A 24,088-nucleotide genomic window follows, 5' to 3' on the forward strand; every position below is an offset into this window, starting at 1 on the left:
TCTCCCCAGTAAAATAAATCACGTAAGACATAGTTGCGAAACAGAAAGTTCAAGAGTGAATAGATAAGTAGTGAGAGTAGCAGTGGTAATGATAATGGTAACCATAAGATATATAAAAACAGGTAAGCTGGAAAACTGATATAATAATTTTTTTTTTTGGCCTCTGTCCCTTCTAAAGTTCTCTCGCTGGGCTGTATCCACAGGTCTGTCTGTGCCAATTAACACAGAACTTTGCAGTAAGAGAAAAGAGTATGGTCACGTTATTGGCTATGCTAGGGAAAAGGTTTAAAAACTCAGAGAAAAGATAAACGAACACCCCTTTCCCACCGTTTCGGGACTCTTTTTGCTCAGTAATCCAGTCAGGCTTCGTGATTTAAAAGAAAAAGGATTCTTCTTCTCCTGTATAAGAAATTCGAAACCAGTTCTTTTTTTTTTCTATCCCTTTCAAGCGCTCATAGCTACATTCCGGAGCTTGGATGGCCCTAAATAGAAAACAAGGAAGACATTTAATTTAGATGTTCAAAAAGGTAGGAAAATAATAAAAAGATGGCATACCTCTGAGAAGCTTCATACTAGATTGGGCAGACGGACCTAGGGCCCGTGTTGCGATTGTCTGGTAACTTTCTTGAACATCATTAGGAGCTGAGTTCAAAGGACGAGCCGTCAGAACATCCGCCAATGGGATTTCTGGGCGATCATCCTCGCTATCCGCGAGGTCGCAAAACCGTCAATCTGGGAAAATTAAGATATTGTTAGCATGGAGGTCGACTTCCTTTAAATAAATAGAAGGAGGGTAAAAAGAAAAGGGCAAAAAAAGTGAGAGAAAGAAGTTATACCGTCGTAAAATTCGTCCTCGGATTCATAATCAGCCAACTGCTCGAAGTTGACTTTGTAGCGGAGAACAGCTCCGATACCACCAAAGCCCTTTACAAACTGGTTTCCTTCGCTGGACCGGTCGGAAACAAACTCCAGGGCAGCACCAAAATCTTTGTAATGCTCGGCAAGCCATTCGAGGAACGGGCTCTGGTCGACGATTTCCATTTCCTGCCCGGTTTCCTTGTCCATAAACATCTCGCGGTTGGCCTCTTGGGCCTTGGTGGTGTGGAGAATAACCTCTGAGCCAGTGTTGGCCTTGAGAACCCATCGTGTAATGTCCAAGTTTTCGTAAACGATCAACGTTTCTGCTGCGCCTAGTTCTAAGGCTTTGAGAGTATCGTCCACACCATAGCAGACTCTTCCGCTATCCTGGCTGATTTCCTCGAAATATTTACCGATGAGCTTCTTCTCCTGGATGAATTTGACGTTGCCAAGGGTCTCGGAGGCAAGTTCAATGGCTTGGTTGAAGCCATTCTCACCACCATAAGAAACATCAACAACCTTGATAACCTTCGATTGTAGGCGGTTATCAAACATGTCGGACTGGTTGAGGTCGTTCTTGAAATCAGCAGATCCGGCAAGGATGATACCGGCAACGTTGACTTTGTCGTTGGTGATGAAATTCTGCACTGCTAATTCGGCAACCTTGCGGACATAATTGTGGCGCTTTTCTTCTCGAAGACGGGCGAAACGCAGAGCAGACTGACCACCACGGCCATGCTTCTTAGGCAGATCGACGGAGAATTTGTGGACGACGTCTCTTGTGTTTCCGCTTAGGGTTCCAAAAAGAGCACCGTTCCCATCCATGATAATGAATCCAAACTTCTGGTCAGACTCGAGAAGTTCGCTGAGGGCTTCGGTGTGAAATTTATTATCGCAAAGGTAGAGTGACGTATTGATGGGCTTGAAAGGCTCAAAATCGATGTTGATTTTCCGTTCCTTTCCCTCAGAGGTGATGATTTCACCACAGTAGATAACAAGTCCATTTGGAGGGACTTTAGTGTATAGCTTGAGGCGCTGTTGCGTCGAGGTGATGGCCGACAGGACGGAGAGACGGTTAACTCGAGATTTGATGTTGGAAGCGGTGCCCTGTGACGCGAATTAAAGATTAATATGCAATTCTTAACTTGCGCCGCTGGCAAAAATCAAGATAATGGTCGCCTCTGTGGAGAAGTAACACATACAAATTCTTCCGCCAACATCTTGGCAGCTCGTGAAACCTGATCCTTAGGCGCTATTAGGCAGGAAAAAGTGAGTCAGTCCGAGGGTGGAAATAGTCGGGCAAAGCCTCACGTGGGTAGGGTTGTAGATGAGAACTGAGGCTTACGGATAATCAACGAGATCATGGACGTTCCATTTCCACGAGCTGCCTCGAGACGCTTGATCAGCTTTTTGACCTTCCATATCTCGATGTTCTTCTCCGCGTCGTTCGCCTGAGCCGCGCTCATAGTGGGCGACCTTGGATGTGCGAACGGGGGGGTACGACTGATATAAAGAGCACGCTGAGCGCATGGGCTGATTAGCAGCTATTTTGAGGACGGATAGACGACGTATATAGAGTGGGTAATGAGGGCAGAAGAACTCACCTCTGAGCCGGTCGACTTGTCTTGGTGGGCGGAGGTTGAACAATTTTCTGCAGACGATTGTGGGGGAAGTTGGCTGGCGGGTGATGACATAAGCAGGCTTCTCCGCAGCCACGTCAAACACTCCGCCGACCACGGATTGGAGATTTACAATGATATTTGTTCGATGGCAGGCTGAGTTGGCTTCTGACGGGAGGTATGTTTCTCATGACCTATATTCGCCTTTGAGTGTGGCTCATTTTGTGGTCCAAAATGGAAAAGTTCCTCTATTTTAACCCATCACATTATCCCATGGGAGAAAATCTAAGAAATGAAATCCGCCTAGGGCTAGGAATTTCCTCAACGAATAACTTACGAAATACACAGTAGTTAACTAACTAACTAGTGCTTGGATATTGCCTAATCTTTGGACAATTGCTAAACGACCATGGTACGCCTCTCCTCGTTCGTTGGTTTCACGACAGTTGTCAAGAGATAATCAGGCGAACATCATTCAATCAACGAATACGTGAAATCTGTGAATACATTCAATCCAGGCTCTTAAATACCGTATAAACAGAAGCACATTCCTCCCTAACAAGCCAAATTGCTCGTCTAATGCGGCGATCAAAAGTATATAGCAGTGGATCGTCATGAAGAGGTTGAAGGAATACGAGTTTTATCCCAAACGGAGTTAGTTGCAAAACCCAACCGATAAGGCTGTTGCCGGGTCTGAAAAGTATATAAACCAGGAGATTCAGGACAGAGCTGCAGAAGGAGACACATTCAAAGAAGCAAGTCCAAAATTTAAATGATCAAAAAAGCCATAGAAAGCAAACTCATCATCAAAACATCTTTCGGAAAAGTCTATAAATACACAAACCATCCTCCGTCCATCCTCCTCCTTCTCCTTCTCCTTCTCTGTCTCCTTTCCTCCTCAACATAACTACACATCCACCATATGACATCAGCTTCTCATCCACAAAAGTCCACCATGGCCCCCCAAGACAGTCTGCAGGGCCTGGAGGTCCACGGTGCCTTCAGCGACACTGATGGCGTGATCACCACAACCATGAACGACCTCCCGGGCTACCGCGTGACTCGGGTCCTGGGCGCCGTCTACGGACTCACCGTGCAATCGCGCAACCTGGCCGCAGGACTGGGCATGGTGCTCAAATCCATCGGTGGTGGGGAATTGGGCATGTTCACCACAATGCTGTATCGCGCGCGCAACGAGGCCGTGTCGCGCATGGTGGGCGAGTGTTTGCAGAAGGGGGGGAATGCGATTATCGCGCTCCGATTTGATACGAGCGATCTGGGCGGGTTTGCGCAGGTGTGTTCGTATGGGACGGCGGTTGTTGTTGAGAGGGTTGAGTAGGGCTGGGTTGATGGTCTAGGTTCAGCGGGATAGCAGCGGGCAGTTTTCGGGAGTATTTCTATTTCTCCTTGTCTTTTTTTTTTTTTTTTTTTTTTTTTTTTTCCTTTGGTTAATTCTTGGGTTTGGTACATCTGGACAATATCTACAGCCCAGTCACTGGAATCTAGATAGTTTCTGGCTCCGCATTTGTCGTCTCAACTCTCGAGCCCGCGATGCATGCAGCCAGACAATGACGTATTGTTGCTTCGCTGCGTCTTGGCGGGGAGGAACTAGGATTGTATATTTTTTTCCGGCCGATGTCAACCGATTTCGCACGGGCGGATACTAGTATCAATCAACACAGAAAAGAAAAACCACTTGGTTGCCGAGGCACAGGGAGGTATAACTAGATAAATATTTCTCAGTTGGATATATATATATATATATATATATATATATAATTGAATGTGCCTGAACTCTACACTGTAGTCATCGCCATCCATTGTGTGTTAGTCTGCAATCAGTTCTTTTCTACTATGAAGTCTACTCAATCCCGCAATGTTGAGATAGGTTCAAAAGATAAATAGCCCGTTAATCAAGATATTCTATCAACCACACTCTCTGTATTTTCCAGCTCTAGCCGAAAAATAAAGCAGTATAAAAAAATTTTCCCCTGTTTGTTGTTGCCACCAACATGTTCGGGTGATTATATCCTTGAGTTGACAAGTTAGGGCAGATTTAGTTTGCCGAATAAATATTCCTTCGTCTTCACCGGCTTGTGAGGGACCTTGCCACCCATCTTTAAATACAAATATATCTTTGGACAGAAACACTGTTTCTTCAAGGACTGTGTTTTTCTTTCCTTTTGTCGATAGTTATCTGTCCGATCTTGCCTTGACAAGTCTCTGTTTCGACAAAGTTTATTTCGTCCGTCTCTCTTTTTTCCTCCTCACTTCGTTGCTAGATACCTCAGATATCCCGCGTCGTTATTTCATCGTGTAGCCTGCGCATGGTTTCGCAATATCCTATAAACAGCTGCAGGTGACAGAGCAGCACAGCACGGCACAGTCCTGGCCTGACCTGGCCTGTCGCGTCCAGTCCAAGTTCAACCATGGCAGGCCGCGGCTCTTCCTCACACCCGTACTCCCAACCATCTCCATCCGCCTCTTCGACTCCTAGAAACATCCTACAACATGAAGCTAATGACAATGATTTACGAAGACGATGGTATATATTTTAATTCTCTTGCCTTTTCATATTACATAGCATATCCTCCTATATTTCAAAAGCTTTGATATATTCCCCTACTAACTACGTTTTTAGGGCGGCGGAGATATCCACAAGGAATTATCCAGTTACTGGCGCGCCTAATAGCTTGGATAATTTTGCCCGTTCGTGGCAGCGGGCAGCTTATTTTCCAGAAGTCGCTCCTCGTAGATCCTCGTTCGTCCTCGCGTTGCCAGGTGATGAGGAACATGGCCCTGATGCACCCGTAGATGACACCACTGCCCTTCTGCGCCAACGCTCGGCACCTGTTGAACGAATATCAGAGATCCCTTTTGGCGAGGCAGGCTATTGGCCCAATTATGGAACCAGGCAGGAAACTACCTACGGACGACCGCTCACGGATGGCGAGTTCGATGAATCTACCCGCACTACACCGCTTCTGGGACGAAGTTACGAGGAGTCGTATTTAACGACAGTTTCTTCCAGAATTAGCGAGTCTGCCAGACTAAACGCTGCACAACTTCATAGAGAACACCAGCTCCTCGAAGCAGGTGCGGTTGTGGCAGCGGAACCCGATGATGAACGCGAACCATTCGTCGTCAAGCGCATTCAACACGAGGACGGTTCCAAGGAAACCATCATTGTTGGCCAATCCACCGTTCCCCAGACAATTTTCAATTCCGTCAACGTCCTTATCGGAATTGGCCTGCTTAGTTTACCACTAGGCCTCATGTATGCGGGTTGGTTCATCGGCATCTCGCTCCTCATCTTTTCGGCAGTATCTACTACCTACACGGCCAAAATCCTTGCCAAATGCATGGATGTCGATCCCACCCTCGTTACATATGCTGACCTGGCGTATATCAGCTTTGGCCCTCATGCGCGTATCGTCACCAGTTTACTCTTCTGCTTGGAGCTGATGGGTGCATGTGTTGCTTTGGTCGTTTTATTTGCTGATAGCATTGATGCGTTGTTCCCGGGGCTAGGCGCCCTGCGGTGGAAATTGATATGTGGTGCTATCTTAATTCCAATGAACTTCGTGCCCCTGCGGCTGCTAAGCTTGTCAAGTATTTTAGGGATTTTGTGTTGTACTTCCAGTAAGTTTTATCGAGAGATGCCGTAAACCTTCTCCCCCCCCCTTCGTAAGTATAACTTTTAGATGACGGCTAAAGAACTAACAAAATAAAAGTTGTTCTGATCATTTTTATTGATGGCATTATCAAAACGGAGTCACCGGGCTCCCTTCGTGATCCTGCACGGACATCACTTCTCCCTGACAACTGGAACGCTGTTCCACTTTCATTTGGATTAATTATGTGTAAGTCTAATTCTTGCCAGCTCTCTGGCTTTGGGTAATTCCTGGATCTGTTGCGCTAAACATGCCATATTCTTTCAGCTCCTTGGGGCGGCCACAGCGTCTTCCCAAATATTTATAAAGACATGAGACACCCACATAAGTACGGCGAGAGTCTCTGGATAACCTACATCTTCACAGTTAGTGGACTGCCTACCAACTACCTCCTTCTCCTTCTCGTTCTACAGTCCCAAAAATATCGAAATTATGCTAAAACGGGTTAACTCGATATAGTTTTTGCTGGACCTTGCTATGGCCGTGGCCGGCTGGCTCATGTTTGGCCCAGATGTCAGAGATGAAATCACATCTAACATTCTCCTAACGGCTGGATATCCAAACTGGTTATCAGTTTGCATCGTTGCATTCATCGCAATCATCCCGTTGACCAAAGTACCTCTCAGGTAACAAAATATATCCTCCTATTCACCACCCATAGCCCCCTGTGCCCACCCCCTTTTTTTTTAAATTTTTGAACTGGCCAAACAGCAAGTCAAATTAACCACAATTTATACGCCAGCTGCCGCCCCCTAGTTAGCACAGTCGAATCCCTCTGTGGTCTCCACGCACCCCCGCCAAATCCCAATCGCAAAAACAAGCCAAGGAACACGAGTAAGCAAGCTCCGAGTACCCTCCTCCGTAAAACCGTTCAATTCACAGCTCGCATCGTCACAATCTGCATAATCACCTTCATTGCCATCGTCTTCCCGTACTTCGACCGCATCATGGCGCTCATCGGCGCAAGTCTCTGTATTACGATCTGCATCATCTTGCCGGTTGCATTTTATTTGAAGATCTTCGGCAGGAGTATTCTGTTTTGGGAAAGGGTTGTGGATTGGGTGTTGTTGGGCGTTGGTTCGGTTATGGCTGTTGTGGGCACAGCGTGGGCGTTTATTCCCAAGGAAAATCTTGGGTTGAGATGAGGTTTGGTAGGGCTGGTTTATCCATGGGGAGTGTATGTTGCTGGGGATGCGAAGCGAGGTTTTGCAATGTTGGTGAGGGGTTTGGTATGTATAACGTAACCTCGCTCTTTTATGAGGAGTTTGTTCGGTTTACTTGGTGAATTATGATGATGATATTGACGACGATGGTCCTAATGAGAGACGGGTGGAAAATAAAAAGTTTTGGGCTTGTTATAATTTATGCCAATGTATTATCATGAAATGTTTCTTGATAGCGACTAACACTCAAGGTTGTACTATATAAGTTATAAATATATAAGGTACGAATAGATATCAGAAATCCTCCCATTAACCGGCCATGTACAAATTTTTCTAAATAATAATATACTCGATATTGACGTATACATTACATGTTTCACCACCATTGTCTCAACAGACCTAATCCAGAGTAACAGTAAAATTATTCCTCTTCCCACCGGGGTTCAGAATCTCTTTTTTAAAAACAGAAGCCCTAGGGACACCATCGACACTGTACTTCCAAAGGTAATACACAAGCTTCAACGTCACCTTCCTCTGCACCATTTCATACCCTAGACTTGACATGAGGGCCCGCAACCGCTCCTCAGTAAAATACCTGGAATTGAGCACACATGCTGCCGGCAAAACGAGAAATAGAGATGGCAAATGCGCGCTATTATTAGGCTGTTCATCTGGCGCATTTTCTGATGCTGCATCTCCTGTCGTCGCAATAAGCGGCGGCGGCGGCGTCAAAAACGCCGTTGTCCGCTTCAGCATCTGCCCCCTGCTCGCTGAATTCGAGACATAATTCAACACCAGCGATAGGCTGATGATATGAAATTTTTCCTCGTCGCATGTGGGCAATGGACGTTCCATGAAATCCTGCTGTAGGATGCCCTTCTCCTGCGAGTGGAGGTCAATCCGGGTGACATCCAGCAAACCAACGCGGGAGCAGGTGTTTGAGGTGCTTAGCGCGCCAACTTCGAGTAACCGTAGTGGCGGTGGTCGTCGCGGTGTCTCCTCTCCCTTTTCAGCTTTTGGGTCACCTTTTCCATCGCCAGTACCATTAGCACCACTAGCACCACCACCCTGATTCTGCGGCTTCCGCCGCTGCAGGTTCAGCTCTTCAAACACAGGCACCAACCACTCCACAAGTACCTTGCTGGAATCACCACCCCGCTCCTTCGACTGACCCTTCTTGCTCGCTAGTTGGTAACTCTCGAGTCCGCCATGGGCGGCAATTTGCCTGTCCAAGTCCCGCACAAGAGCTTCGTTTTTCTCTGCCAGAGCGCGGGCGCGGGCTTTGTGGAGTTGGTGGTGAGCCCGAATCAGGGTGCGTGTTGCTTTAGCTGAAAGGGACGCGGCGGGTTTTCTGATGGCGGTTGGTGGGCGGCCATGGGAGATGGAGCCGGGTGTTCTTTTAGATTTGGTCTTGCTGTGGCTCGTCCTTGTCATATCTGTAAACCAAGTCCTTGTTGGAGGGCAATTGTGAAAAAATTGCTATGGATGCGACATTGTGATGGGCAATGCCCCATTTCTTTCCCTCCCTTTCTGCCTGCTAAAGAACGCCTCGAATTCTCAATTGTTCATAGCATGTTGTTTGATGTTTGAAATCTTTTTGATGTTGGCGGATTCCCGTTTCGGGAAAAGTGCACATTTATTAAATCACGTGACGCACAGAATCGTAGGGTTTTCAAACTAAGCGAGAGAGTCCAACACAAGACGAAAGATAGATTCCGTTGATGGAATTGACCAGGACGACATCGACAACCACCAACTAACACCGCCAATCGACAGACATGGCACCCAAGGCTGAGAACAAGAAAGGTGAGATACGGATTCACCCGGGCTATTTCCGTTCTGTGAGATTTGATATTGGGAGTTTGGGAGAGGGGGAAATAATTGGATCTCTACTTTGAGGATGGATGAGACGGATTGAGGAGCAGGCGCGCCAGATAGAAACATGGGGATTCATTTAAATCATTGTTACTCCCGAGGAACAAGATATGCTGACCTTTTCTTTTGAAAACAATATAGCCGCAAAGCCCAGCGCCAAAGCTGGTGCCGCTGCGAAAGCGGTGCTTAAGGGTGTACGTCCATTATTCTTCCCGCATGATACAGATGCGCGATTCGAGCCGACTCGTAGAATACCGAGCATTGTACTGATACTCCGCGCTGCAACAGGTTCATTCGCACAAAGTCCGTAAGATCCGGACATCAACAACCTTCCACCGGCCAAAAACCCTCCAGCTCTCGCGGTCGCCCAAGTACCCGCGCAAGTCCATTCCTCATGAAACCCGCCTCGACCACCACAAAATCATCGTCCACCCCTTGAACACTGAAAGCGCCATGAAGAAAATCGAGGAAAATAACACGCTTGTCTTCATCGTTGATGTTAAAGCCAACAAGAGACAAATAAAACAGGCTCTGAAGACCCTTTACGATGTCGACACTGTTAAGATTAACACCCTCATCAGGTATGTAGAGCCTGCAGCCCGGTTTTTGATCTGCTTGGGAGGGTGGGATGAAAAACGGGTTGGCTAACGATGATCCTGTTGCACAGACCCGATGGCACGAAAAAGGCGTTTGCGAGATTAACCCCTGATGTCGATGCTCTTGACATTGCGGCGACGAAGTTGGCGATTGTTTGAAGCGGTTTTTTGTTATTCCTCTCTTCTGTTACAGTTACGGGATGTTGCGGGTGAAATTTCTCTTTTTATATCTTAAAAAATTATTCGGTGGCTTCAGAAATGCTACAGTCATTGAAATGTGAATGAAACCCATGTTTTCCCTTTTTTTCACCTCTGCTTTTCGAACTATCAGGGAGTGATTCACATTGGATTGGATGTGAGTAATAACCTATGGCGCTTGACAAGTAGTACTGGTGTTTTGCCCGTGTAGGCCATTCATGTCGAAAACATATTGACATTACGGCACTTGCTCGACATTTATTTAATATACGTATCGACACCAAGTCAAATATACGTTAATATAAACCAATTGATCATCATCCCATTATCTATCGTACAATTCACAAGAGAAAGCAGTAATCAACCCAATGGCAGTCCCCCATGTCGCCATTTCTCTGCACATCACATTCCAACATAAACTCATTCGGAGGATTTTCCCCAGGCGAGCGAAGCCACCATCTTTTTTCATCCGGGTATATGGCTACTGAATTCTGCACCCCAGCTCAAATGACATAGCTTCACCATCACTACCAGCAGAAGCAGCAATGGCTAGTTCCCTCTCAGTTTGTCTAGATGCTTGAACACGGCGGTACTTGCGTCCATCCATCGGTCAACGCAGTTCTGTGCGCATGATTCTTCGTTGCGGTCCAGGTTTCCTCCGGATATTTTGCCCGTGATACATTTCTTCCAGCACATGTCGGTGAGTTGGTGGACGCCTGGTGGGAAAGAGGGAAAGCATTGTCAGTACACGTAAATGCGTATATTGGTCTGAGAGACTCTTTCTGGAAGGGATGAGAATTGAGACCCGTTCGTACGCAGTATTTTTCGGAATGAAAATTTTTAGGACGGAAGAAGAGGGTGAAGATGGAATAAAAGTAAGGGGTTTAAATTTATTTACTTGACTGGAAAGCTGCCTTCTGCGCCTCGATTGCGACGAACTGTTGGACTTCTCTTTTATCCGCGTCGTTGAGCTTGCCGACATCGATTTGGGGGTCCATATTGTAGATACTACTAGTATATATGAGTGTATGCGGATATCGTTTGGTTCCGGTTTCGTAAGAAGGTATTATGGATTTCCAATAGAGTTGAGTATATAAGGTGATATTATTGTCAAAGGGCTTCAGCAAGAAATTTAATTTCGTCTAATGGAGCTGGTTCCAATTTTTCGGGGAAAGATATCAAAGCGGTGATTGGTGGCAGAAATGCTCTTTACCTCATCGTCGCCTTCAGCATCATAAACTAGTAACAAACATACCCCAGCTCACGCACACCACATCCACTCGTTTCACTACGAAGCACTCGTCTCTCATTCGAAAGTGAGCGGACAGACATTTTAAGCAATCCAGCTCTCAGATAAACGAAAACCCCAACACCATGCCTCCCATCCGCACCTCGCGGACACGTAAACCCCCGCCAGACGGCTTCGACGACATCGAAGACACCCTGCTCGAGTTCAGCAACAAGATGAAAGATGCAGAAAACGCCTCTCATGAGGGCAAGAAGAGGCACGAAGTCCTCTGGCCGATATTTCAGATTAGCCATGCGCGTATGTTCTCCCTTTACGCTATACAGGACTGTGATGTATGATGGCTTGCATGAACGAGGCATCTAACAAGTGTTTCAGGATCCCGCTACATCTACGATCTTTACTACGAAAAAGAAGCCATTTCCAAACAACTATATGACTGGCTGCTGAAAAATAACTATGGGGATGCCTTGCTTATTGCGAAGTGGAAGAAGCAAGGTTACGAGAAGGTGCGTACCTGAACTTTACAAACCATCCTTCTTCGCGCTTTGTTCATTAAACTCACAGTCATATCCGTTTATGTAGCTCTGCTGCCTCCGCTGCATCCAGACCAAAGAAACAAACTTCAACGCCACCTGTATCTGCCGCGTGCCCAAAGCGCAGCTCAAAGAAGACCAAAGCATCCAGTGTGTCAGCTGTGGCTGCCGTGGGTGTAGCAGTAGTGATTAGGGGGTTGAAGTTGTGGAAAAACGATGTGGAATATTAGCCTTTATATTAAAAATATAAAGCAAACCAAAACAAATTACACGCTCGCGCACACTCAAATACGTGCATATTTCCCCTTCCCCCCTCCCTTCTCCGTTGTTAATTCACTGCATGGGTATTTTCTGGTTCTTCCTCTCCATCCTGCACCGTCGTTTCCTCTCCCAATTTATGGCCCGCGTGATGAAGAACTCTACAATCCCTGGCCATGGAACCGGTGCGACGATTTTTTTTCCTAGTCTCCGTTGGTGAGGGATTACGAATGACGAAAGCCAATAATAATTGCTATATTTCACCTATCCAATGCCGCCTCAGCATCTTAGACCCCACGGAATGTTCTATACGGGAAAAAAAACCTTGATCCTTGGCGTTTGGCACCCACTTTTTCTTCCCAGGTATATTTGCCCCAGAAAATGGGCGAGTTGTTGGAACGGGCAACATTTTGGGGGGGTAGTAAGGATGCGAAATGATGACGAAGAGCCGTGTATGTGGGAGCGACATGCGGGAATGATTTTTGGTACCTAGGTAGTCTCTTTTCCCCACCATGGTGACGGATATGTTTATCATGCGTTACCAACGTGCGTACATACATATATGCGTGGCAGGCATGAAGTGTCAAAGATCCCGACGAAACTCAGGCTGGGGCCTAACTGCGTTAATTGATTTAGCCATTTCCCCCGCCGCCATTATCTCAGGGGAGCAAAGGAGACAAAGGCGTCATTGCTGAGGCTGGGGCTTGGGAGTGTGTGGTCACGATTATCTCTCTCTCTCTCTCTCTCTCTTTTTTTTTTTTTCATGTCCCCCTCCCCCCCCCCCCCCCCCTGCCTACGAGTTATTTTATACATTTATACATTTTACAGGAACCCGCATTATTGCATCAACGAGTCACGAAAATTTTACATATTGGATATAACTATCACTATATATATTAAGATATTGATAAACTGAGTCGTATATACATGTAGGGTAAATAATAACCTCCAGGAAGCCAAGAAGAAGAAAGAACGGGATCAAAATCAGATTTCAGCAAAGAGAAAAGCGTGAAAGTAATGTAGTATAGAATAATATATCCACAAAACATTGAAAATCACTCACACCCAACAAAAAGAAAGAAAAAAAAGAAACATACAGCAAATGAAATATGTGATATTGACTGGCTTCTGCTACAGCATCATGCACAATAGTTGAAACATTAACAGGTCAAGAAAAATAAGGAAAAAGATAGAAAGAAGGTGGGAGGGGGAAATAGAAAACAGGGAGAGCAAGCAAATTAAAGTTAAGCGAAGTGTTTCGTGTATGCAAAGCTGCAGAAAATAAAACTAGCTTTAAAATAAAAACAAAAACATAGACATTAAACAATAAAAAAAAGCCTCATGAACCCATCATAAGCCCATAGCCCAGATCCCATAGCCCACGTTGCACGTACATATATTTCTCTGCAGAAAAAACATATCATAGTATCATGAGCGTCGTGTTTCATCACCGTCCCATAAAAGAACAAGAAAGAATTAAAACCTCACGCGCCTTGCCCTTGCCCAATTTTTGATCCTTTCCTTTCCAGTTCCCTTTCCAGTTGTCCTTTCCCTTTCCGAAACCGGCCTGACCGTACCTGGCTAGTAGGAGACAAAAAGGAAGAAAAAATGAATGAATGAAAAGAGAAATGAAAACAAAACCAAAGCTCCGATCAGAACCCAAAGTTTCCCACCAAGGAAAGATAACACAGGGAAAAATCAGAGAGGCAGGCAATAAAATAACACTCAAAACACCAAGCGCTGTAAAAGATATCCTCAAAAAGAAGAGAGATTAGCCACATATAATATTAAACCCCTTTGACATGGATATGCATAGACATTAGAGGAGAGGACGAGAAAGAAGAGACAAAACTATCAGCAAAAAGGTAATCGAGTAAGAGTGAAAATTAAAACGAGGACAAAACAAGAAACGCAACAGAGCACATAACGGACACGCTTGTGAGAAAAAAGGGCCTCCCAGAAATTAAAGTCATGAGAAACCGTAGCTCTAGATGTTGACGGAAAATAATAGAGGAAGCCATACCCTAACACCATACTTGATGTGGTCATGGAATCCAAAAATTAGAAGGGGCACTGTAGAAATTTAAAATATGGCGCTTGTCTCCAAAAACCCAAACCCAACGGCTGGGAAAAGGGAGCAAGATACCAAAAAGGAGAGGTGTAAACAAGAAGAGCGAGGCGAGACCAAAACCACCATCGAAAGAAGAAGCAAAAAATGGTATGAATTGACGCCAACACTCCATCCAAGTGTGGAGAGAAATTTTGTTCTAGAAGCGGGGTAGCTCAATTGGATTACCTCACTGAAGCCGCAGGTTATTGTTGGTGGCGTTGCCTCTGGATCCAAAATATGACTGATTCTGAAGAAATTGCTTGGGAGAGTTATCAGCTTTGCCCGACTGACCGATTTTCTCAAACCCTTGCAAGAGATCGATTCCGTCAACCTCTGCAGTATCTTCGCTGAAGAGATTAAATGAGAATAAGTCATCCTGGGAGATGTCGTTGAACTGCGAAGTATTGGGGTTTTTAGATGGAGATTCATTGTACTTCAGACCTCTCACTTTGGACGGCTTGAGCGTGGGAGTGTTTAGTCGACTATTGCCGTGGAGATGAGTGATATCTGCAAGCATATTGCTGCTTGGATTCAGTCTGCCCGAACGGGGATGCTTCGCTGAACACTTCTCTGGGGAGCCATGGGAAGGCGTGGAAATAGTCGAAGGGAACTGTTCAGAGAATATGTCAAACGGGATGTTGAGATTGTCATTCGAGACGAAAGTATCGTCTTGGATGTTGAAGGCAGGGCTCCAAGGGAGAATATCGTCTGTCAAACCATAGCGCTTGATTGGAGAATTAACCATTTGTTGGATCTTCTTACGGTGGTTTTGTAAGTTTGTGTTTGGAGAAACTGAAGAAGGGGGTTTGATTGGTTTCTTGAATTTAATGGCAGGGGTAATAGGGGGAGGAAGCATGGTGTTATATCCATGTCGGAGAGGTGAAGACCCAATCAACTGGATATTGTCTTTGAGTGCGTCAATACGTAACGGGCTAATGTCATGGGACGAGCTTCGCATGCGCGCAATTTCCTCTTCAGCGCGGCCTCGCTTAATACGGGGAGGTTCGATATCCAAATCAGAAGTTAAGATGTGACCGGCCTTATGTGGTCGCAGGGCAGAAGATTCGAGTGAAGAATAATAGCCGCTATCATTCATTGCGGCAGAGCTGCGCTTCCTTGAGCGCGGAATGGCAGCTGAAGCCGTCAGCGGACGGGACGGAGTTGGGGGAGTTGCTTGACGATGAAAGAGTGGAGGCGCAATGGGAGGGGAAGAATGGATGGGGTTCGGAGGAGAAGAGTGGGGCAATCGGGTTGAATGAGGTATGGCAAGGCGTCCAGCTTCATCTCCACTGTCTTCCTGGAGCGCAGGGTCAGAGGCAGGTAGAGTCGCATCCGAAGACAAGTCTACATTGGCAGCCTTGTCGGATGGCTGAACGGTAGGGGGTGGCATGTAAGTCGATGTATGAGCGATGGGTGCACTGGCACCGGGGGCGGAGGAAGGAGCAGCAGAGTCGGTAGAAGGAGCTGTGACACTGACGGCAGGAGGGGCTGTAATTATATCAGCGGTGGCGTGGACAGCAGCAATTGGCGTGGAGTAGAGGTGAGGTTGCAATGACGATTCAATGCACGGCTCTGTGCGAGGGGTGGATTGGGCAAGGCCAGCGACCACGTTTCGGCGCGAGGGCTTGTCTCTTAAAAACTGGGCCTCCATTCCCGGCTCAATGGCCCAGTAGTTGCCCTTTCCAGGGTCATCCTTTGGGCGTTCCTGTTTGATAAAAGCCTTGTTCAAGCTTAGATTATGGCGAATACTGTTCTGCCAACCTGAATCGCCAGCACGGTAGAAGGCAAAGGTGTCTGAGATCCATTTGTAGATCTGAGCAAGAGTCAGGCGTCTATTTGGGGCGCGAAGGATGGCCATTCCGATAAGAATGGCGTAGCTATACGGGGGCTTTGAGCCATCATCTTCAATTAGAGGCATATCCACGGGATCAGGTAACTGAACGGCGGATGGTTCCTCGCGCTTGAGCTTCTTGGAAGAGCGGTCTCTCATCAACGGTGCAGGCTCCTTTAACATCCGTTTAGCTGGGTTGGCGTTCGAGTATGCAATAGGATGTTGGTGGAAACCAGGGGTGTTGGGAAATTTTTTATCGTGCGGCATGCTGATAGGATGCGCTCCGGGTCCATGGTCCGTTGTTGGAATGCTGGAAAAGGTGGTGAAGAGAGCATGCTGTACAATTGGGGGCGCGGCCTGGGAATATGCCCGGCCGTTATGGCAATGTTTAGTTGGTGAATCTGTAGTGAAAGCGACAGGATGAGGTGCAGAAATCGGAACAAAGTTCAGTTTGTCGCGGTGGTAGCCGCCCGAAGCAGACATGCTGGGACGCCGTTGGGATTTGACTGGGGAGACATTGGTTTGGCCATGAGGAGGAAGAGGATTCAGAGCGAAATTCTTGTTGATGGACGCGTTTCTCATGGGCTGCAGAGGCATGGGCGAGGGCTGCAGGCGATTGGGATGATTCAAAGCGACAGGTTGATTGTTGGGAGGCTGAGTCACCGACGGGGGTGGAGGATGAGAAGTAGGCCCGATGTCCTGGTAGATATGCAAGGGCGGTGGTTGACGCGTCGAAGCCATCGCGAAAGGGGCGATGGCGGGGCCTACAAAGGACAAAACGGCAGAGGGATGGAGATTTGACGCGTAAAAAATGGCGGATATGATGATGCTGGGGGTGGGGAGATCGGTTGGGGAACGAGTTGGGAGATGAGGATGTCGAGTTTGAGGCAGAGAATGGGATCGGGTTGTGGGAAGGGCAAGATCTGCACTAGCGGGGATGTGGCTGTTGTTGGAGCAGCTGAAGCGAGTTAGTTAGCAGCGAGGGCCAAGGGCAGGCAGACGAAGACGGGGGTCAAGCTGCGAGGCAAAGCATGCGAGGGAATTGGAGCAGAACGAGTGCGGGAATCGGGACAGGGTGATGGGTAATTGAGGACGGAGGATGATGGAGAGGAAAGAGATGGAGGATGGAGGGAGAAGATGGGTGACGGATGACGGATGGTGGATGTTGATGGTTTGAGGGGAAGCCTTGGAACGGACCACCCAGACACAAGTTACCCACCAGCAGCCTTGAAACGAGCAGGGAAGACTGCAAGATAGCCCCAGATACGGTCGGGCTGATCACAGCACCCCGGGCGGGATGTCCTCAACGATCGCGACAAGAAGACGGAATTGCAGAGCAGAGCAGAGGCAGAGAGAGGCAGAGAAGCAGAGAATCTGGAGATAGCGAACTCATCCATCCATCTCCATCCATCCACAACTGCACGATGGATGAATCTCCAAAAATACCACGATACGGCGTAACTTACACCGCAAGTCTGGCGGTTGACCAGTTCGCGGCTCAGCGCCAAGTCCAGGCCGTTCCGCTGGTAACGAGACGCGTCATGACGGTACGTGTAAGTATTAATACGCCATGCACCCATGCACTTCAAAAGCAGGCAGAGGCAGTTAGTTGTTAACTGAGGTGCATTTTGATCGATGATGGAGATATTTCCCTCAATTCCTTGATTTACATCTATTCTCTATCTTCCTCAATGAGCTATTGGTACAGAATAGGCTTGAGTTGAGTTGGACAGCACCAAACAAGGCAGAGTCACCAGCCACATCCCTCCCTCGCTGCCGAAAACGTCCAACTCTCTGGACAACTGGAACATTATAGCCCAATTGAGAGATCCTGCAAAAGCAAGGTCGCCAGCATGGGATTTCCTTATCCGGCTGAGCGATTAAATCCTGTCTGTACGACTTACGATAAAATGAATGACATAAATAAATAAATAAACACTAGTGAAGATGGGCCGACGAGACTTGATTCCTGACGAGCTACTAGTCGACGCTGCCGTGCCATTTCGTGATGGAAATCCAATGGTCAGTCCTTGAGAAGAGCTGTGAAAAGGTTCTTGGATGTGCGAGGGGGTGATAGAAGTGACGGTATCACACCCACATGCTATGTAGGAACCGGTTCGGTGACAAAAAATGTGCTTCAGCTGGGAAAGAAGGTAAACTGAAAATTAGAATGCAATATGAGGAGAGCCATCTTGATACCTATGGCTTGCTAACCCGATGACTCCAAGGAAAGTACCTCATTGCGGCGCTGAGTTTTGGGGACCCGAGGAACGACAACAACCCAGGATCACACATCGACGGCCATATATGCCTGGGGGAAAAGTGTTTTGATGAATATCCCTCATCCTTTACGTGGCCCTCCCTTCCTTCTGGCTCTGAGAGGCACAACCACCTACTCGAATTGTCCTCGAGGACAACGATCGTGAGCAGTGCGACGACCATGAATGGGAGGAGGTGGGGATGATGATGATGTGCTTTTTTGATGAATGGCCCTCTGCCCTCCTTCTGCCCTTCCTTCTGTCCTTTCTCCACTTTAGCCTGATCAAGCTCAAAGTTTGGTGCCTGAAGCTTGACCAAACTCTTCATCTGTAACTTTCTGCAGTCATTTGAGGTTCAGTACGCGTTTTGTACGGCGTATTGATCTTTCATTTTATATTTCACGCTCCTCCCATGTCCTCCATGTAATCATGGCCAGAACCAGCATACCCAGCCAAGATACACTTAGAGCCATCTTAGCTCTGCCAACTCACACATCGCCCACGCTAAGCCTGGCAGGTCCTTGATCCTAGGAGGTCGGCTTGGTTGAAACTTTCTCGCGGCGCCTGGGTCTTGGCTGGCGCGAAAATGTTGCTGCCATTCTTCTCGCTACCAATGGCGATTCCTCCCGAGCGCTGGTGGCAGAGGGAAAAGGCGTGTTCGCCAACCAGGCTGAGGAAATGGCTGCGATTTGAAACGGTTGGTTGGCCGTTGTTGGTTTTGTTCCCTTTATTTTTATTTTTTTTTTCTTTTTTAATTCTCCGTTACTTTTGACTTGTTGATCTACCGAAATATCCCTTCGGGAGTTCTTGCACAACGTAAACAAAACAAATCACCCTAAATGGTTGAAAATCTTGCAGTAGTCTATGTACAGTATTGATGAAGCGAAGGGGGGGGGGGGAACCAGAAACTACTATGAGGAAACGACTCGCCAATGCCTCGTAAACGCGGACAGGAATAAGAAGAACAAGACAAGGAAAAACTTAATCACCGCTCTTTTATTTGCTCGCTCGCTCGCTCGCTTTCTATTACTTTTCGCTTCGCAAAATCCAGTCAGTGAATCGGAAATGGATATACATTTGAAACTGGCCCAAGTATTAGAGCCTAGTTCCCCATCTTCCTCCCAAGAACCAATCCACACACGGAGAGAGTGGGGAGAAAGAGACGAAAACGATGGGAAGGGCGAGGAGGAAAAAGAAGAAAGAAGCAGAAGAAGAAGACTAAAAGATGGAAGTTGAAATGCACCCTTTGGTAACTGGGTTGCGCACTTTCACCACTTCTCGAGATTCTTTCTGGAAAAGCAGGGCAGAACTGAAAAAAAAGAAAGAAAACAATGCCAACTTGCAGTTCGTGGGTTTCGGGGCTTTTTTTTTTTCGACTCCTTGCTGTTTCGTTTTCTTTCCGAAATTCCTTCACTGCTTCCCCCGTTGGACGGAGAGCCTTTTGGAGCTTTTCCTTCCCTTTTCACTCGTAACTTGTAAAAATTACTTTTGTGAATCAGGCCAAAGGGCCAAAGACCTTCCGCTTTGATGGTAGGTGGTTTTGTATCCATCCAGTTCGACTCAGTATACCCAGAGCCCTGCCATTCTTGAGTTCCCGAGGAATTCTTTCGAAGATGGTGCACCGGCTTTCCAATGTCGCATCCAGAACCAAGGTATCGAGAGCCAGCGGAACATGAATCCAATCGAACCCAATCCGCTCCTTTCTGCCCCCTTCACCTTCATTTCCGTCCCGCGATGTCCACTCAACAGTCGAAATAGGAAAATTTTGAAGGGAATCATGAGGAAAAATCACGTCGCGTTCGTATCGACGCGTGTTCGTTTTGCGCAAAACTTTTAACCGTGGTTGGACACGGGCGCTCTCGTTCCCATCCGTCCCCCGCCTCTCTTTCGTCGGCAATCTCAACCCATCCCAACTGCGAGAATTTAATCCTTATGCCATGCTATATAATGTCCCCCCTTCCCACATCCCAGAAAGAAGAATAGAATAATATGAAACTCCAGACGCGTTTTTCATATTCCCGCGCGTTTCTTTCCCAAAACCCCAAACAGAAAAAAAAGAAGAAGAAAAGAAGAAGAAGAAGAAGAAGAAGAAGAAGAAGAAGAAGAAGAAGAAGAAGAAGAAGAAGCAGAAGAAGAAGCAGAAGAAGAAGAAGAAATAACTTTCTATAATAGCGTGCGTATGGTTGTGTAGGTGGAGGCGTAGGTAGAATGTGTGCGTGTGTGGTGGTGTTATATTTCGACCTGTATACCCGGTTGTTGGAATCGGAACTGGCCAAAATGAGTAAGAAATATCTAGAAAACATTCACGTTGGAGTGCTTGGTATCATGCAATTTTTTTTTCCATGCATATTTGCTCGTTGCAGAAAAAGAAAATAAATCCGTAGAATATAAATTAATGGGAAGTACGTGAGTAGCACAGGTATCGTAAAGATTCATTTCATGAGGCATGTTGGAAAGGCCCTCTGGTGGTTGCAGTCACCCCTTTGTTGGAGAAGGGGTCGGACGAAGTGGTTTTGCTTCAATCAAGGAAGGTAAAGAGGTTTGTGTGGAGGATGTTAATGGCGCGATCTGCGTCTCTCTCTTCAATTACGCAGGATATGTTGATCTCACTGGCACCTGGTATTTGAAACAGGAAAAGTTAGCTATGCCCACAAAGGGAGATGTGGTACCAGAACCCAAATATCGTGGAGAAGAGGGTAGTTACCCTGCGAAATCATCTCGATGTTGACGTTGTGCTCCCCCAGCGTCGAGAACATGCGTCCCGCGATGCCAACCATGTTCTTCATCTGCCGTCCCACGAGACTTAAAATCGCCATCTGCGGAATGATATCCACCGTACCATACCGACGGAGGTCCTGGATGGCGCCTCTTAGGTCTTCGTCGATAATCTGGTACTCGTCCTGGCCAACGCCGTTCAGTAATGGCAGTTCGGAATGGAGCGCTAAGGACACGTGCACTTCGCTCGTGGATATTAGATCGATTGAGAGTCTCCATTTATCCAGCACAGAAAAAATTCCTGCGAAAAACCCATGAGATAATGATCGCTTGTTCGAATGGACATTTATGACGAGGATCTTGTGTTTGGCTGTTACTGCAGTCGGTCGTTTCGGGCCCTGCTGATCCTGTGAAAGTATGCTGGGACTCCGCGTACGGAAGATCTTTGGTTCATGGCCTAGTGCTGTCTTGTTTAGTTCTGCGGGGTCTGGGAAAATCACTGTACCCTTGCCCCTGGGTTTCATGACATTTTTTATCCGGATGGGGATCCGTGCGCGGATGACCTGCTCCATAGTGAAAGGGTGGATCACCTCAGAACCGTAGAATGTCAATTCTGCAGCTTCTGCGGGTGTAATCGCCGGGAGAAGCCGTGCCGTGGGTACTTTTCGCGGATCAGCTGTGAAAATACCGTCTACCTCCTTCCAGACCTGAAGCTCATGTGCGTTGATACCCACTGCGACAAGCGCGGCGCAGAGGTCAGTATAGCCTCGGCCGATCTTGTCCAGCAAGCCACCAGGCACTGGCCCAAAGTAGCCTGTGATCACGGGCACTTTACTTCCACATGCCTCAATCTTTTCGGCCAGCGCGACAACCAGGCGGTCATAAAACGTCTGGTCGAGTGACTGGGTACTTGTCGCAAAATAGATCACGTCTGATAGATCGATGTATTCCGACTCAACACCGTGATCCTCCAGCAAAGCTGCCATTATGCGACAACTTAGCTTCTCTCCAGTGCTTATCACTTTGTCCACACATTTTGCAGTTATTTCCCCAAGGGTTTGAGCAGCTTCGAGGATTTTGAGGGTGTGCGTGCATTCATTTTCGATTGCATTAATCAATTGTTCCTTTAGTTCTGGGTTTCGGAGAAGGTCCTGAGCAACTTGGACATGTTCATGTCGGACGGCATCAACGAGGGCAACATAATACGTAGATTTCATAGTTCCCCCTGCTTCGCGAGCGGCGCGAAGTAACCTAGAAGGGATAGTCGTCACTTTGCAGGCTCATTGAAGTAAAGTCGGGTCTCCAAAAGCGTATGCCATCCGGTGGCGGTTGTATATGGAATGACTCACCGATTGGTCGTCCCGTCCGCTTTGGATGAGCTGCTTCTGGCTGAGCAGACGACAGCAACTCTATGGGTTAGAGTACTAGGACTATAGATAGAAAAGGCAGAGTGTTAATCCGGTTATGCAGAAGAAAAAAAATGGGAGGATGCACAATGCTCGAAAAGAGGGGCAATCGTACTATATGACACGATCCACGATATCAACGGCGAATTTCCCCACGCTTGTACCTCCAAACTTCTGGACAACCCATTCTGTAGGATGCGCTGTTATACCATTGGTGAGAGGGACGTTGTCGATTCCATTTACGCCCAGGTGTGAGAGTAAACTCATCGTGCGTGACAAGAGGGGAGGACGAAGCGAAAAGGCATAAGCCTTGGGTGTGCTCTGTGTTCTAACCAGGAGAGGTATAAATGTACGAGAGCTTAAGAGACGAGGGTTTTGAATTGGGGAAGGAAAGCCGAGAGACGAGAAATTATAAGGGGTCTTCACAGGGCGCTGAGCCAAAAAGGATTAAAAAAAGAACATTGAGCAAAATTAAATGGTTTGTAAATTGATGAAAAAATAAGCTCCTAACGGACCATACCAAAGATAGCGATTTAGTTGGCCAACTACAGACACGCAAACTTCTAATAATCACACTGCTACTAGTTCATATAGGGAATAGCTTCTACATAATAATTTTCATCCATCGAAAAGCGTTTTTCGTCACTACGAAGCTCTTTGCAAAAACGCTTTATAAGATTTACTATATGTGAGTGAAATCAAATGCTTCAATCTCAATTGAATGTATAAACTAGAGCTGCCATGTTCTTGAGATTTTTCAATGAGATTCTTAAATCCATTCTCAGGTAAAAATAAACACTACGCAATGCAACCAGCGATGTAGTAGCAGGCTGTAGATAGTGGGTATTCATACGGGTTAGAAGAGGATTAAGAAAAGGATCGTGGAGAGAATTGTATCGAGCTGCTCGTGAAAAATTAATCAGCACCCTAAACCCAATCCCATTTAATTAGTTAGTCAGTGGGAGTGTGTGTCCGTAGTTAGTTTTAAAAACCAAACTTTTTTTTTCCACAGACGGCGACGGTGGATCACGCAATTCAGGCTAAGATCCAATCCAGCGCCGCCCGCTTAATTCCTTTCTTTTTCTTTATCTTCAGAAGATAACGATAAGATAACATTAGAGGTATCCTGCACCGCCAAGTCCGTATGTGTGGTTGCCTTCTTAAATGGTGGAGAGGTACCTTTTTGGTGGACCTTACATCTGAATTTGCTTGTTGTTCCTGTTGGGAACCTGTATTTCATGTACTAAATCCTGTCTTTCATTAATTTTCCTCTGTTCTTGTCATATTCTTGTCATATTCTTGTCATATTCTTGGCATGTTTCAACACGAGCATTCCTCCTCTATAACCAACTCGCCTGTATTTAACATCACACAAGGACTCGTCATAAACTCCGCTTGGGTACGAGTATAAAGAGGAAGTAGAAGAAGAAGAAGAAGAAGAAGAAGAATAGCCAGCAACATTTGGCAATCTGATTGATTCTCCATTTGCTTTCTTATCTAGAAATCAATAGCAATGCATTGGCCCATTTGCAGTTGCTGCTCGGAAACTGGATGCCACAGTAACTGTTTGGTTTTCCACAAGATGTGGAACAACAGATATTGATCTTCTTCAATTGTTGAGGCTGAACTTAGGCGAGCTGTGTGAATCGTTGAACCGGCCAAGCCATTCGTCTTAGCGAGATCTCGCCATTCATGCAGACTCGACAGTAACTAATGCGTGCTGGACATATTATTGATGAGAAGGG

The 24,088-nt window shown here is 46.7% G+C and overlaps 11 protein-coding genes across 11 annotated transcripts; 4 read left to right on the forward strand and 7 right to left on the reverse strand.

Annotated features, from left to right (window-relative positions):
* Positions 1-147: 147 nt before the first annotated feature.
* Positions 148-2,552, reverse strand: HCBG_02164 (eukaryotic peptide chain release factor subunit 1; the record flags this gene model as incomplete). The annotated part of the gene is made up of 6 exons (XM_045429213.1): positions 148-482; positions 556-642; positions 837-1,965; positions 2,061-2,110; positions 2,204-2,378; positions 2,463-2,552. 6 exons carry the CDS (start codon positions 2,550-2,552, stop codon positions 445-447), a joined length of 1,569 nt encoding a protein of 522 aa, XP_045290999.1.
* An 880-nt stretch (positions 2,553-3,432) lies between these two features.
* Positions 3,433-3,816, forward strand: HCBG_02165 (uncharacterized protein; the record flags this gene model as incomplete). Its single annotated transcript, XM_045429214.1, has 1 exon — positions 3,433-3,816. The coding sequence occupies one exon, from the start codon at positions 3,433-3,435 to the stop codon at positions 3,814-3,816; it is 384 nt and encodes a 127-aa protein (XP_045291000.1).
* A 1,090-nt stretch (positions 3,817-4,906) lies between these two features.
* On the forward strand, positions 4,907-7,296 carry HCBG_02166 (vacuolar amino acid transporter 1; the record flags this gene model as incomplete). The annotated part of the gene is made up of 5 exons (XM_045429215.1): positions 4,907-5,022; positions 5,119-6,119; positions 6,419-6,516; positions 6,611-6,777; positions 6,894-7,296. The coding sequence occupies 5 exons, from the start codon at positions 4,907-4,909 to the stop codon at positions 7,294-7,296; spliced, it is 1,785 nt and encodes a 594-aa protein (XP_045291001.1).
* Positions 7,297-7,713: 417 nt separating this feature from the next.
* On the reverse strand, positions 7,714-8,872 carry HCBG_02167 (25S rRNA (adenine2142-N1)-methyltransferase; the record flags this gene model as incomplete). The annotated part of the gene is made up of 1 exon (XM_045429216.1): positions 7,714-8,872. The coding sequence occupies one exon, from the start codon at positions 8,746-8,748 to the stop codon at positions 7,714-7,716; it is 1,035 nt and encodes a 344-aa protein (XP_045291002.1).
* A 159-nt stretch (positions 8,873-9,031) lies between these two features.
* On the forward strand, positions 9,032-10,092 carry HCBG_02168 (60S ribosomal protein L23; the record flags this gene model as incomplete). The annotated part of the gene is made up of 4 exons (XM_045429217.1): positions 9,032-9,120; positions 9,331-9,383; positions 9,478-9,770; positions 9,857-10,092. 4 exons carry the CDS (start codon positions 9,093-9,095, stop codon positions 9,942-9,944), a joined length of 462 nt encoding a protein of 153 aa, XP_045291003.1.
* A 106-nt stretch (positions 10,093-10,198) lies between these two features.
* Positions 10,199-11,108, reverse strand: HCBG_02169 (uncharacterized protein; the record flags this gene model as incomplete). Its single annotated transcript, XM_045429218.1, has 2 exons — positions 10,199-10,699; positions 10,882-11,108. 2 exons carry the CDS (start codon positions 10,979-10,981, stop codon positions 10,533-10,535), a joined length of 267 nt encoding a protein of 88 aa, XP_045291004.1.
* A 130-nt stretch (positions 11,109-11,238) lies between these two features.
* HCBG_02170 (cell cycle control protein) lies at positions 11,239-12,226 on the forward strand (the record flags this gene model as incomplete). The annotated part of the gene is made up of 3 exons (XM_045429219.1): positions 11,239-11,529; positions 11,608-11,738; positions 11,815-12,226. The coding sequence occupies 3 exons, from the start codon at positions 11,358-11,360 to the stop codon at positions 11,956-11,958; spliced, it is 447 nt and encodes a 148-aa protein (XP_045291005.1).
* Positions 12,227-14,320: 2,094 nt separating this feature from the next.
* HCBG_02171 (forkhead box protein L2) lies at positions 14,321-16,705 on the reverse strand (the record flags this gene model as incomplete). Its single annotated transcript, XM_045429220.1, has 1 exon — positions 14,321-16,705. One exon carries the CDS (start codon positions 16,703-16,705, stop codon positions 14,321-14,323), a length of 2,385 nt encoding a protein of 794 aa, XP_045291006.1.
* Positions 16,706-18,101: 1,396 nt separating this feature from the next.
* On the reverse strand, positions 18,102-18,550 carry HCBG_02172 (uncharacterized protein; the record flags this gene model as incomplete). The annotated part of the gene is made up of 2 exons (XM_045429221.1): positions 18,102-18,105; positions 18,201-18,550. 2 exons carry the CDS (start codon positions 18,548-18,550, stop codon positions 18,102-18,104), a joined length of 354 nt encoding a protein of 117 aa, XP_045291007.1.
* A 1,034-nt stretch (positions 18,551-19,584) lies between these two features.
* Positions 19,585-20,089, reverse strand: HCBG_02173 (uncharacterized protein; the record flags this gene model as incomplete). Its single annotated transcript, XM_045429222.1, has 1 exon — positions 19,585-20,089. The coding sequence occupies one exon, from the start codon at positions 19,999-20,001 to the stop codon at positions 19,783-19,785; it is 219 nt and encodes a 72-aa protein (XP_045291008.1).
* Positions 20,090-20,864: 775 nt separating this feature from the next.
* HCBG_02174 (aspartokinase) lies at positions 20,865-22,610 on the reverse strand (the record flags this gene model as incomplete). The annotated part of the gene is made up of 3 exons (XM_045429223.1): positions 20,865-22,188; positions 22,287-22,367; positions 22,459-22,610. The coding sequence occupies 3 exons, from the start codon at positions 22,608-22,610 to the stop codon at positions 20,865-20,867; spliced, it is 1,557 nt and encodes a 518-aa protein (XP_045291009.1).
* Positions 22,611-24,088: the final 1,478 nt, after the last annotated feature.

The sequence above is a fragment of the Histoplasma capsulatum genome, assembly GCF_000150115.1.
Source record: "Histoplasma capsulatum G186AR genomic scaffold supercont2.2, whole genome shotgun sequence".
NCBI lineage: Eukaryota > Fungi > Ascomycota > Eurotiomycetes > Onygenales > Ajellomycetaceae > Histoplasma > Histoplasma capsulatum.